Source organism: Aristolochia californica, unplaced genomic scaffold, assembly GCF_029961685.1.
Source record: "Aristolochia californica isolate CCGP_79_NKW_82.1479 unplaced genomic scaffold, dmAriCali1.0.hap1 SCAF_5, whole genome shotgun sequence".
Lineage (NCBI taxonomy): Eukaryota > Viridiplantae > Streptophyta > Magnoliopsida > Piperales > Aristolochiaceae > Aristolochia > Aristolochia californica.
The window spans coordinates 768,611-781,882 of record NW_027182214.1 but is presented as its reverse complement, the minus strand read 5'-3'; the positions used below and the strand labels follow the sequence as shown (position 1 = coordinate 781,882).

Below are 13,272 nucleotides of genomic sequence, written 5' to 3'. Positions count from 1 at the left end.
TTGTAATTTAACCATTAAATTCTTATATAATGATTTACGATTTCATTTTTTCTTTTAGTAAACCCTACCGAGTAATTTTTCAAAAATATTTAAATTATAAAAAAATTATTTTTTTACATTGAAAAAAAAGTTTCTTAAATATTAGAATTATAATGAAGAAGATGAGAATATTAACCATATTAAAAAAAAAAAAACCTAGTTACCAGCTTCTAATGAATAACACTCCATACCCACTCCTTGAGCAAGTCAATGATTCCATGACTTTAATCTCTCAAAATGGGACACACTCCACCCATCAAAATATAAATAATACAAGAAATGAAATCAGCTATTTTGTGTTTTACTGATAATAAATCGTTAAAAAATACGTGAATTAATCGATAACTCCGTTGTCCAACGTTAAGTACTATGCCAAATCATCGATTTAAAGAAGACCCACATGAATGGACGATTCTAATCGCTATCTTAGTGCGTAAAAACACGTCTTAGTAAGAGATAAAGCTAATTGAAAGTACATAAACAAACAACATTTAGCAACAGGGGATTAGACCACATCAATTGATATCTCATGGTGAGAATGGGGATTAAGAAACCCTGGGTGGGATTTGGCTGGCCTGCAATCCCATGATTAATTTAATTTAATTTTTGTGTTTTTATTTGTTTGCAGGTCGACATCAAAACCAAGATCAAAAGGCCGGCAAAAATAATTTGTTCCAAGCTTAACTTGATCAAAATTTTCATTAATTTAAGCAAACACGTGTGCTGTTCTCGGTTTATATTATATTTCTCCTCTCACTCGACAATATCTCCATTTTCGAAGCTTTTTGCTTCCTTTTAAACAGCTGGACTCTGATGATCTTTCGTCGAAAAAACTTCCATTAGAGAGCAAGAGTGAAGCTCCGGAGGGAGGAAGACTGATACCCAGAAACCCAGAAGAGTGACCGGAAATGGGTGAAGAGGGGAAGACCAGTTCAGTCGAGCAAGGGCAGCAGGAGCAGGAGCTGAAGCAGAAGAAGAAGCAGCACTTTGTTCTGGTGCATGGGATCAGCCATGGAGCCTGGTGTTGGTACAGGATCAGGAGTCTGTTGGAGACTTCCGGTCACAGGGTGACGTGCATCGACCTCGCCGGGGCGGGGATTCATCCGGCTCAGGCGGACGCCATTGTTTCCTTCGAAGATTACAACAAGCCGCTGGTGGATTTCATGGCGGCCTTGCCGGATGAGGAGCAGGTAAGTTTTTTTGTTTTTCTTGTTTCTTGCCCTGTTCTGCTGGTCGCGAAGAAGAAGACCGAAATCCGAGCCGTCGTCTTGTTAAGATACTGAGTTTTCTTTCTGGGTTTTGCTGCAAATCCAAAAATTATCTCTCTGTGTCTTCTTTTCTGCTGATCAAATTCTGCTTCTTCTTCCCGGAGGGTGATGAGTTGCCGGTTGCAGCCTTTTCATTTTCTCTTTTTAAGTAAAATTTAAAGTGTTTATGTATTTTTTTTCCATTTTTAATTACTTTTTGCCTTTTTAATGAGATTGATATAATTTTTTTATATTTTTAATAAAAATATTATCTTAGCATTTTGTTGTAAAATAATTTTTTTTCTACTACAATTAATAAAATGAAACCAAAAATCAAAATACTACCAAGTAATTTTTTCCTTAAAAATTAAAATTAAAAAAAATGTTTTCTAAAATTTTAAAAATAAAATTTCAAATCTTCTCTTATATTTGTATATATTGACAATATTTTTATCAAAATAGCTTTGTCCTAATCATATTAATTAGTTACCAACTTATTCCTCTATTTCCAGTCGGAAATAAAAAAAGATAAAAAATATTTTTAATTTTTTGTATTAAATTAAATTATTTTTCTTTCATTTGTGCCCTAATCACTACAAACATCATAAAACTTTTATTAAACATGTATTTTTATTTTTATTTTTATATATTTTTTATTAACCCAAACACATTCTAAATTCAAACTTCTTTGAATTGTTTATAGTTTTCTCTCTCATTTTTATAAGTCATTTATAGTTACTAATAATTCCAAAATCAAATATTTTCCTTTACTAACCTCTAAAAATACGATAATTTTCAGGTGATCCTAGTCGGGCATAGCGCCGGGGGTCTTAGCATAACGCACGTAAGCCACAAGTTCTCGAAAAAGATTCATCTTGCCATTTATATTGCAGCAAGCATGTTAAAATCGGGGATTAAATCCGATCAAGATATCAAGGATGTAAGTCTCTTATTTTTCTCTTGAAGGAAAATTAAAATTTTAATTAAAATTAAAAATTAACATTCTCCATATAAACAAAAATTATATTTTTTTTGTTTTTATTTATTTATTTTCTTTTATTCAAGCTTTAGCATATATGAATTTTCCAAGCTGAGATTAAATTATTATTACTAATTTTTAATTTTTTTTAGGGAATACCGGATTTGTCCCAATTTGGTGACGTGTATGAGTTAGGGTTTGGATTAGGGCCCAGTGCTCCTCCGACAAGTGCAATGATTAGGAAAGAATTTCAGCGCAAAATTCTCTATTGTCAAAGCTCGGACGAGGTAATTTATTGTACCATTTTTTTCTTTTTCTCAAAGTCGTCTATTTCGGCCTAAATTGTTTTGGGCTTGGATCAGGACACAATCCTAGCTTCCATGTTGCTGCGGCCCGGCCCACTATTAGCGCTGAGTACTGCGGCATTCGACGGTGGAGATGAGATCGAGAGGGTCCCACGCGTGTACATAAAGACGACCGAGGACCATGTAGTGAAGCCGGCCCAACAAGAAGACATGATAAAGAGATGGACGCCCAATCAAGTGTTCACAGTGGATAGTGACCACAGCCCATTTTTCTCAGCTTCAGGCCAACTCTTCAATTGTCTACTCAAAGCTGAAGCCTTTGCTTGTGTGAGCCCACATTCAGATCATTGAACCGGGTTGAATCGAACCCACCCACACAATAGTGAACCCAACCGTGTGCTAGATGAGCAAACCGAAAGCAATTCAACACAAAGGGTGAAGAATTAATATGTTATAATTACATAATAGAGAATCAACTGCACAAACATGTCTGCAATTGTTGATAACTATTGTTTATTTTATATTATGGAAGCAGAGGGCAAGGGGAAAGGGCACCCCCTGCCCACTTCCAAACCAACAAAAGGAGGGGGCATCCCTCTCTCCTCCATGTCCTTCCCCCATAAGCAGAGACTGGAGCAGATGGGGCCAACCTCTTGAGAGAGAGAAAGAGAGCTGTTCAAATTTTCTAAAAATCTGGCACCAAATTTAGACAGATAAGACACCAATACAACACAGTTAAGACTATCTATGGAAGCCGACCAATGTTCAAAAGCCCAGAATATTGGTTTTGAATGATAAATATTTGCTCTTTTTCTAGTCAGAAATTCCATAGATAGTAGAGATGTTCAATGACCAAGTAAGAACTTACTAGCAAGAAAGGTCAGTACATTCTATTCCACTGTTTTACTCCAGTGGTACAAAGTGCAAAGATGCTTGCACCCCCAAGAATATATCCAGCAGAAGCTATACCTTCAGAGAATTCTTATCTTCACCTGCAAAAATCTGTTGTGCTTCTTATTTGCAATGATTTGAAGTGTATAGATGCTTGCAACTCCAAAAACATATCAAGCTGAACCTTCAGTGAAGACTATCTTCACCTGCAAAAATCTGTTGTACTTCTTATTTGCATGAACTATGAACCAGAGACAACCAAAGCAGCAAGTTAACTCAAGGTTTGCTCATGCTAGAAAGAAAGTACATAGTTAAGCTCATCTACCAAGCATCTTTTATGAACCAATATAATATGTTGTCCTCGTTATGAGCATGAAATACGAAGCAAAAACAACGAAAAGGATAGGCAAAAGCTATTTCAAGTTGAAAGGGACATCATAGGTAAAACCTTCTTGTTATGCATCTTTTGTGAAACCAATTTATAGACAAACTTGCCTGGATCAACCCACCTTGTCTTCACTGAGGTAGAAGTCTACAACACGTTGAAACGACCTCACAATAACAGATGAGGTAAAACTTGAAATATTCGTATTCCCTGCTTTATAAAAAGATGATCATCGTGAGGTTATTTATAAGCTGTCAAGTTCAGAGAAATATAAGAATCACAACCACTCCCCTTAATGATGCTTGCAATGTGCACACTAAAAGAATTGAGGCAAACCTAGGAGATTTACAGATGGGGCAAACTAGGATAGCTTTCCAAAACTACAAGATAAAGAGAGAAATAAAGGGAGAATGTTTTCTATGTAAAAGAATTTCAATGAAACTAGGGACTAAGTTGGTAAGTTATGCTGTCCTTAAATAGTTAAGAGAAAATGTCCAACTGACATCCCACAACAGTCAAGATACAATCCATCCAGAAGAACAGCTAAAGTCAGCTTTCACCCTTCGATAATTAGTATATGAGTGCCCCATGGCTACTTGAGTTTCCAATCAAGAGATAACATACAACATCGAACAATTAAGATAAACATAGTTGGTAAGAAGAGGCATGTGAAACAGAAATATCTGATGTATCCTACTTTTAGATTGACAGCTTCAGGGGGCCCAGCACTGGATTAGCATACTAGAAAAATCTTTATTTGAAGTCACAATAAATGCAAAAGATTACAAAGAGGAATAACTAAGAAATTTGATCATCTTGGCATCACAACTGCTAGATTACCTGCTTCGTGGGATTTGATGACACTTCCAAACCCCAAAAGAGAATTCTGAAGCGAAATTATCAGTATGATGGTGCAAATTATAGGTTTTGAATTCTAGCTTGAGCACTATTGCTAGCATCTAAACCCCAGAAAAGGTGTTGGAGAGTCATTTGTGACTGCCTGCCGCCTCTGATTGGATCTAAGAAGTATCTGCAAGCATTCCAGCAAACAGTTTAAATATTTATAACTGCTGTTGTCCTGCCGCAGTGGAAGAAACTCCAAATCTTTTTCAACTAAAAGAAATTCAGCCTATTTGCAAACAGAGAGCATGAGAGCAAAAATCATCAGAATAAAAAGGGGAAATCAAGTACTTGCCTCCATCCTTACTCCCAAGTTCTCGCATCTGTCTAGTGTTGTTACCATATTTTATATAGAAGTATGAAGCTTCAAATTCTACTTCATTGGCACAAATAAACAACTAGCAGATCAACAAATCACCCTGCCAGTTTGCACTCTATGGCTATAACAGTTCCACCAAGATGTTCACCAGTAATTTCTTTCCCTGGGCAAGGCAAAAGAACAGTGACAAAAATGATCTATACAACAGCATAAATTCTAAATATTGCAGATATGCTGTTTATGCATTGCAAATACCTTTTCAAAGATCATGAACTAGACCCTTTAGAACATTCTCCATGTATACAAGTATTCTTTATTTTAATGACTACTCAAATTTGGGTGCTTCCTGCTGTATCTGGAGGGCAAGTTCTGTGATTGAAGCTAATACCAGAACTATTGGAAAATCACTAGGACCTGAAATACAACTTCAAAACCAATCAAACTGTTTAAATATAACAGAAATGAATATTGCAAGCAGGGTTGGCAATGGGTCGGGTTAAGGTTGGGTCAACCAAAACCAGTCATTAAACAGACTCACCCAAACTCAACCCTTTTACAAAATGGTTAAAATATATAGAGCCAAATCCAGACTCTCTGGCTTCAGGCCGGATTGAGGTGAATCTACTGACAAATCTAAAAAATAAAAATATAGAGAAATATGTGCAAAGAGGAAAAAGATAGGAAATAAAAAAATTTACAAAAAAATCCTAGACAAGTGTACTTAAGTAGAAACATTTAAAAACTTTTCGAACGGCTGTAGGACGGACAGCTGCCTATAGGTGCTAGGGTAGTGTGGGTGGTACCACTCTGATTGAGGCCAATCTTCCTAACTGCATGCAGGCCGAGCTTAAAGCACGTGAAACTATAATAAAAAAGAGCACGTGAAACTCATCACTACCTCGTAAGGGCGTTGAAACCATAGCATGATACACGAAAGTGCCGCTTTGTCTGGAGTGTTGTCACACAGCTGCCCGCCTAGAAGAGCCACTCACCCTTGTTGATTCTGAACTTCGTTCGTGAAGGAACCAGACTTTTGATGGGCCAGCCCTTTTTTATGTGCCGCTTTACCCTGGAAGGAAAATGAGTTTTGCTCCTCTGGGCGCTTGGCGCTCCCGTGGTTCACGAGAAGGAAAGAGGATTCATCTTCTGTTGTATCTAACACGAGATGAAAAAGAGAAAGCTTCATCTATTGATGAACAGCGGATTGACTCCACTGTTGGCATTGCGTTGTTTTTCTCTCTTTTCCTATCAGCGAGTTCCGATCCTTTTGTTCGAAATTTGGTCCAGTTTGGTCTGGTTGAAATATATTTTACCAAGCTGATTTAGTCAGTACTTACTACTTTGAGCCATTAAACCAGGTCCCCTTTGGCTCCTGGTGTCAAATCCAAACCCAATCCAATTATTAAATAGGCCAGATTAATAAACCTGAACCCAACCCATTTATAACTCAGGTTAAATTTGGGTCATATAAATGAGTCAGGTTCGGATCAGGTTACCACTTGGGTTAATATTGCAACCCCTAATTGTAAGGAATCATGTCATACCTCAAATAGTTGTAGCATCAACATGGATGACTGCAAGTGATAATTGAAAGGTAAGAGTCTGTGCCTTGACCATGTTTCTGCAATGCCAGTAAAATCACATCCCCTCAATGCCATTCATCTTACCCTTGAGATGGAACTGTAATTACTACATCTTCGTCACTGATGCTCAAACCCATCTCACTTGCATTTGCAGTCTGAGATACTGTGGAAGGTCGTACCTGACTCACATTTTTCAAAATTCCTTCTACTTCTTTCATTAGTTTTAGATTGGCACGTGTAAGATGTGAAAATGACTCCTCTGTTTCTGCTGCCCGCATTGCTAGCTTCACCATGTTGCGACATAAATCTGTGTACCGCATCTCCCTTGCTGCCTGATGGTTCCCCTGTACAAGAGACCGGTGATCATCATTTAATTCTCCTTTCTTTGCATCTTTTGTCCATCTTTTCAATATATATCGAGCATCAAGGAAATCCATATTGAGATGAATGAGCATCTTCAGAACATGGGAACACTGGATTCCAGTAAATTCAAACTTACAACAACTACATTGAAAACTATTATCAGATGTTTCAATCTTAACAACATGGTCACGTGCATGCCTATCAGTAACTTTATACTTACTCATACTCCCATCACATTCAAGCTGAAAGACCTTTAGAGTGATGGCGAGCTTACACTCCTCCTGAAACATTTGGCACAAACTGGGTGTATAAAGTCTGGAAGCTTGCTCTAGAACTGGCAATGCTGCAAATAATACTGGAGAAGTATTAAGCATTTTGAAATCCTCCAATAGTTCATTGTAGCGACAATGTTCGATGAGTCTTTCAATACGCTCAAAGAAACGAATTGGGTCTAATTCCGAGGTCAAATACCGCTGTAAAAGTGTATCAAAGCTCTCACGCTGTTGCATGCTTGTCATATTAGCACAAAACATGTGCCTTCTGTAGACCAAAGCCCACTTCTCTCTTTCATTAAACAAGTCTTCCAGCCATTTATTATCCTTAAGACCATGCTTCTCAAGTAAACTCTCCCATGCCTTCAGAAATTCTTCCTCATCCTCGTATTCATATAAACACCGATGAAAATCACTTTTACATATCGATGACCCATTGAGGATATGGGATAGATGTTTGATAGCATTTTGGAATATATGGCTTAAACAAAAACAATGGTGAGTATCAGGCAGGAAAGTAGCGATAGCTTTTGATATTGGTGCACTTTCTTCTGTAAGAAAGGTGGTTGGCTTCTTTCCAGACATCGCCTTAATGAAATTATCAAACAACCAAATGAACGAATTAACTGTATCCTCATATAATAGTGCTGCACCAAAAACTATTATTTGGTTATGGTGATTCACTCCAATTAATGAGGCAAAGGCTCTCCCACATACATTAGTTTTATACGTGGTGTCAAAACAAACCACATCCCCAAAGTGCCAGTAGTCTGCAATTGATCGTGCATCAGCCCAAAAGATGTTTGTTATCTGCTCATTGGCATCCATCTGCATTGAATAGAAAGAGGATGGGTTTTCAAGTTGCATCTTCTTAAAGTATTCTATGATGGCGCCAGTAATACCCATTTCCATCGTCTTTTGCCTCTTCAGAAACAAGTAGTTTTGAAGGTCAACATGAAGGTGCCCTAAATTCTGTGGGACACAAGCTTGCCTACTTAGAAACTCATATGTTGGCTTTGGTGCAAGCCTACGCTCGTGAATGACACCAGCTAGGGTAGGCCGAGCTTTAGTTAGCTTCTTTTGGGATCTCAAAAGAAGAGACTTTTTGGGCGATACACTAGCAACCTCATGATTATGAGCTGGTTCAAATTTGATAACTCGATATTTTCCACTAGATTGAAGGGCAACCGTCATGCTTGCTAAACACCCTGTTCTTGTCTCAGGGCGAGGATTTTTAACTTCTTCTCGTCGTCGATCAGGCTGACGATAGCCTTCTTTTGAACAGAGATAACGGCGGTCCTTCACCAAATCATCTCTTGTCTTATGGAATGGACCTTTCCGGACACAAAACCCTTTCCTTCTACCATACTCGTTGTAAAATTCATATGCTTGATCGTCTGTATCAAACTCCATCCCTACCCTTGGCTCCCGTTTTTCGCTGTCCAATTGTGTAGAACTCTGGCATTCTACTTCCACAGTGTCCATAACCTACAATGTGAAACACATCACAATCAATGCAAACATCAGTAGCATATATGCTATCTAAGCATAAGAGAGTTATGATCAACCATAGAATTACCCATATTTCAGTTCACCATAATCTTCATTATCTAAAATTTACAATATCCAGTGGCAGTTCTAATTCATCCAAGACATTCCCTACATCCCAAGCCACATTACATGCATAAGATGTAAAATTTGCCAATACGCAATGGAACCTCATCAACAACAGTCTAATAACCCATATCACATCACAAGCATAATGTATTCAACTTCAAATAAAAAAGACAGAAAAAAAGAAGAAATTTTTTTTTTGTGAACTTGGAAAAGAAAGTCCCGCTAGCACAAAATGTTAAATGATTGCTGTGGCAGGAGGGAATTATAAAAGAACCGTCAAATAAAAGAGGAACATTGTAAAGCACCTGCACTGACAACTGACCATTCCCTACTACTAAAGAAGATGTTGAATTTTCTAAAGAAATACTGGTAAATAAGATAATTTCAAGATTCAATTCAGCACATCACCCTTTCAGCATCAATGTTTTGCTTTCAGGTTGATTGTGGGAAAAAAACTGAAAGAACAACTGCAGCAATAAATTGAAGTGTGTACATGTACATTACATGATATTTAGCATGTGCAACAACTATGAGTATATGGATGGGTATGGAAATAACTTCACTGAAGAGGTATTGGTACTTGCTTTCTCTCATATTTCAAACATCTAATCTACATAGATGGTAAGAAGTGGTGAGGGTGAGAAGGATGACCCAATCCACTCTAAGTCAAACGTATAGAAAGAGTTAAAAACATCATTGATCGTTCTACTCTGCCAATGGCTTAAATTTTATTGAAGACAAGAGGATAACAATTTAACCTTTAAAGTGAACATAAATATTAATAGTAAAAAACAATTTTGGACTCCACCATCTCCTGAAAGAATACATAGGACTCTTGCTTCTCTAAGCAAAAATTTTAGTGGCATTATTTCATAGATAACAACTATCCATAAAAATATTGGAACAGAAACTTGAGAGAGAGAGAGAGAGCGAGAGAGAGATGCACCTTATGGCAATAACGTTGATGGAGGAATGAAGCTTGAGCTTGTTAGCAGCAAACAAGTTCTGGTTTTATCAGAGACCAATCAGAAACAGATATGGAAGGGATTTTCTCTGTGTGTGAGCATGACAAAGATGAAAAGAGGTATAGTTCACAACCTCTCACTTTAATTCACGTAAAAACCTTTATAAGGCACAAGTTTGATCAACCACAGATAAAAACTAATGAAAAACATACACACAGAAGCACAAGAAGCCTCCATAAAGAAAACACTCCAACTGAACCTTCAATGCCCATCTTACATTCAGTTTAATTCTGACTTTTTATAGGATTGCCCTATCATCAATTTCGATAAGTAAGAGGCGCGTCAAAACCAAACAAATGGAAATCAAGCAGTTCTTCATACCAGTCAAACATTCAGCAGGAGATAATTTTGTGGTCAATGGAAAAACTAAGCACCTCAAACAACCTTGATCTTCCAGACTGCCAAAACACTGTTTACCTTTTACTTGAGAAAGGAAATTTCCCTATATAAAAAGTTCAGGAACCAAACCACAAAAGTGAGAATGTTGTGCTTGAACAGCCAAATAAATAAATCCTGTCGGGAAATTCAAGCTGCAGAATTTCTGATAGAAAACGCACTCTTGTTCATCTAAAACTACTGAAGTAACATTAACATATTGAGGAGTAATGAAGCAACATTGACAAGGAAAAATGGGAACTGTGAATCAAGCTTTCTTTTGGCTCATTTAGTGATTTCAATGGGGCCATCCACAGACTTCATATTTAGTGATTTTTTAGGGTAATAACTGGTAGTGGCTGATGGAAATCAAATAGTTCTCAACTACTTCTTTAAACTAGTGATTTTTTAGCAGGAAACAAACCAGGTTCTTATGGCCCAAGGAAGAACTAAACACTTCAAATAACCTAGATCCACCAGACACCAAAAAAAATCGCAAGAGCTTATGACTGAAGAAGTCGACTTCAATACTTATCAGATTCAAGAATCAAAATGCCATTGTAGGACTATTATGAATGCACTACCAATTCTATTGTTTGCACGTTAAAAAAAAAAAAAATGAATGCACTACCAAATAAATAAATCTTGATTCATAATTCAAGCTGTGGCATATTTGATACAAACCTACTCTTGCTAATTTAAAACTACTAAAGTAGCACTAATATATTTAGAAATAGTAATAAAAAATAAAAAAAGAGAACCAGGCAAGCTTGGACTAGCTAGTGATCTCAACGGGGTCACCCACTGCTTGATATTTAGTGATTTTCAGGGTAATAGCTTGTACTAGCTGATTAAAACCAAGCAGTTCTTCAGACCAGTCAATTCTTCGGCAAGAGATAAACCATGCTTCTGTGACCAATGGAAGAACTAAGCAACATTAAACAACCTTGATCCACCAGACTGCCAAAACACTTTTTTCTTTTGCTTGACTTATGGCAGTAAATTCAGAAAACTGTGGGACTGTACTGCTTGCACTGCCAAGAAAATAAATGAAGTGCATAATTCAAACTGCAGTAAATCTGATAATAAACGTACTCTTGCTTGTTTAATACAACTGAAGCAACATTGGAATATTTGGAAGTAGTGAAACAACATTTTTTTATAACAAGAGGTGAAGCAGCTTTGACTATAAAATTTTAACAAAAAAAGAGAACTGAATCAACTTTTCATTTATTCCAGTTTATGATTTCAATAAGGCAGACCGTGGCCCAGATAATTAGTTGTTTTTCAGGGTAATAGCTGGCACTAGCTGATGGTTATATGGGAAATTTGAGTTAAAACTGTAAACGAATGTCTAAGCTGTAATAGTCATAAATTTGTGATGCCAAAACTGACAACAATTACCCGCAAAATATAATGTAGCAGCAACAGCAGAGAGACAGAGAGAAGGAAAGAGAGAGACATAGAGTAACACTAATGTAATAACCTCCCATAGATAGCAAACCGGACATATAAGTGGCAATTCTCGAAGGTAGACCACCATGAACCAAAAGTACACCAAACATCCAGAAAGAAATGCACCATCTACTGCTTTTTGGAACAACTAAACCACCATAAACAGCAACCATTTATTGAGTCAACAAGGTTTTCGACTTTCAAACGAGGCCTCATCAGATAGATTCTCATAGAGTATTCAGTAGTTTCAGGAGAGTGAGAGAGGGAATTTGAGAGAGAAAAAACAAAAAAACAGTCACATCTTGCTTCAAATTGATTCTTACCAAACTCCAATCCCTCAATACCTCAACAACCGGACTTCCGTGATTATGCATTCAACAAATTTTCAAATTTCAGGTATCAGAAATGAAGCACAAGACCAGAAAACGAAGAGGGAAATAAGCATCAACGAGAAACAGCAAGACCGCAATAGCAACACAATAAGCAACGATAAGCAGTTCATTTTTCAAACAACAAAAAACAGGAATTAAGTAACACCGCCACCCACATTACAAGACCAGAATAAAAAAAAAAAAAAAAGGAATTACAATCAAAGCACAGGAAAGACAAGTACACAAACCTCACATGCAGCCCATTTTTGACAGAAACATGTCGATAGCTTCTGAACGGAATCCCCCACCCCGCAATTTCCGGGGGGGCAGGGGGGGCTGTTTTTCAATAAGAAAACCGAAAACAGAGAGCACTTTTTTAGGGAAAGGGGCTTCTGATTTGATAGTACAGACGCCGGCTGTTTCAGAAACTGAATAAATAATAGACGGAAACAGTCAAAAGGGGAAGGGGGTGAGGAGGGGGCCTTCGAAGCAAATGACACCAATCAGGGTGTCGGGACTCGAATGGGAACGACGCGTCGCAGGAGTCCCCCACGGTAAAGGGTAACATCGATTAACATCCAATGCCTCCTAAATTTAAGAGTTAATAATAATAATAATAATAAATATAATATTTTAAATTTATTTATAGTTCGAGTACTGAAACCTGAAAATCCGAGTCAAATTGAGTCAAGCGAGTCAAGAGGTTTAGCCAAAATACAAGATTGAGCTAGATTGACTTGCTCAATCCAAAATCCAATCTAACTCACCCAAGCCACGAACACACTTAGAAACCCATGGTGTGGAGGCAGTATTCACATATATGCCACGTGAAGGGTAATATTATAATTAACACTGTGACATATAAATTAAAATATGTTGTTCCCATGCAATTATCTAGATATGTGAATTTTTTTTCTGATTATATTGGGTTATAATCATTGCTTGAGGTATTGAATTAATTAGATTTTAAGTGAATTATACCCAAATAGTCGTTTATTATGTTTAATATTTTTAATTATCTAATTTAATTAATAAAAAATATTTATAAATATTATTAAAACCCATGAATCTCTAAGGAATTTACACAAGATTAAACATTTACCCGAACCATTTAGTAAGCGAAATATGCGCAAGAAAAGGGTATTT

At 37.0% G+C, this 13,272-nt stretch overlaps 2 protein-coding genes across 12 annotated transcripts; one reads left to right on the top strand and one right to left on the bottom strand.

The window, feature by feature from the left end:
- Positions 1–826: 826 nt before the first annotated feature.
- Positions 827–3,102, top strand: LOC137965666 (methylesterase 17). Its single transcript, XM_068811972.1, has 4 exons — positions 827–1,229; positions 2,086–2,226; positions 2,418–2,552; positions 2,628–3,102. Exons 1-4 carry the CDS (start codon positions 948–950, stop codon positions 2,919–2,921), a joined length of 852 nt encoding a protein of 283 aa, XP_068668073.1. The 5' UTR covers positions 827–947; the 3' UTR covers positions 2,922–3,102.
- An 11-nt stretch (positions 3,103–3,113) lies between these two features.
- LOC137965664 (protein FAR1-RELATED SEQUENCE 5-like) lies at positions 3,114–12,500 on the bottom strand. 11 transcript variants are annotated; one of them, XM_068811970.1, is made up of 11 exons: positions 12,375–12,500; positions 9,847–11,334; positions 7,232–8,771; positions 6,828–6,992; positions 6,610–6,686; positions 5,964–6,358; positions 5,321–5,479; positions 5,042–5,228; positions 4,687–4,876; positions 3,971–4,056; positions 3,114–3,677 (listed from the first exon to the last, which is right to left on the bottom strand). In XM_068811970.1, the coding sequence occupies exons 3-6, from the start codon at positions 8,766–8,768 to the stop codon at positions 6,314–6,316; spliced, it is 1,824 nt and encodes a 607-aa protein (XP_068668071.1). In that variant the 5' UTR covers positions 8,769–8,771; positions 9,847–11,334; positions 12,375–12,500; the 3' UTR covers positions 3,114–3,677; positions 3,971–4,056; positions 4,687–4,876; positions 5,042–5,228; positions 5,321–5,479; positions 5,964–6,313. The 11 variants fall into 11 exon arrangements, with proteins under 11 accessions (XP_068668071.1, XP_068668072.1, XP_068668068.1 ...); XM_068811971.1 differs by having other exon boundaries at positions 5,964–6,220; XM_068811967.1 differs by having other exon boundaries at positions 6,828–8,771.
- Positions 12,501–13,272: the final 772 nt, after the last annotated feature.

What these genes read in the sequence shown, in the direction of transcription:
- LOC137965666 (XM_068811972.1), top strand. Translation starts at nt 948, where the DNA reads ATGGGTGAAGAGGGGAAGACCAGTTCAGTCGAGCAAGGGCAGCAGGAG. An exon ending in CCGATCAAGATATCAAGGAT is followed by an intron (nt 2,227 to 2,417) that starts GTAAGTCTCTTA and finishes AATTTTTTTTAG; the next exon opens with GGAATACCGGATTTGTCCCA. An exon ending in ATTGTCAAAGCTCGGACGAG is followed by an intron (nt 2,553 to 2,627) that starts GTAATTTATTGT and finishes GGCTTGGATCAG; the next exon opens with GACACAATCCTAGCTTCCAT.
- LOC137965664 (XM_068811962.1), bottom strand. Translation starts at nt 8,768, where the DNA reads ATGGACACTGTGGAAGTAGAATGCCAGAGTTCTACACAATTGGACAGC.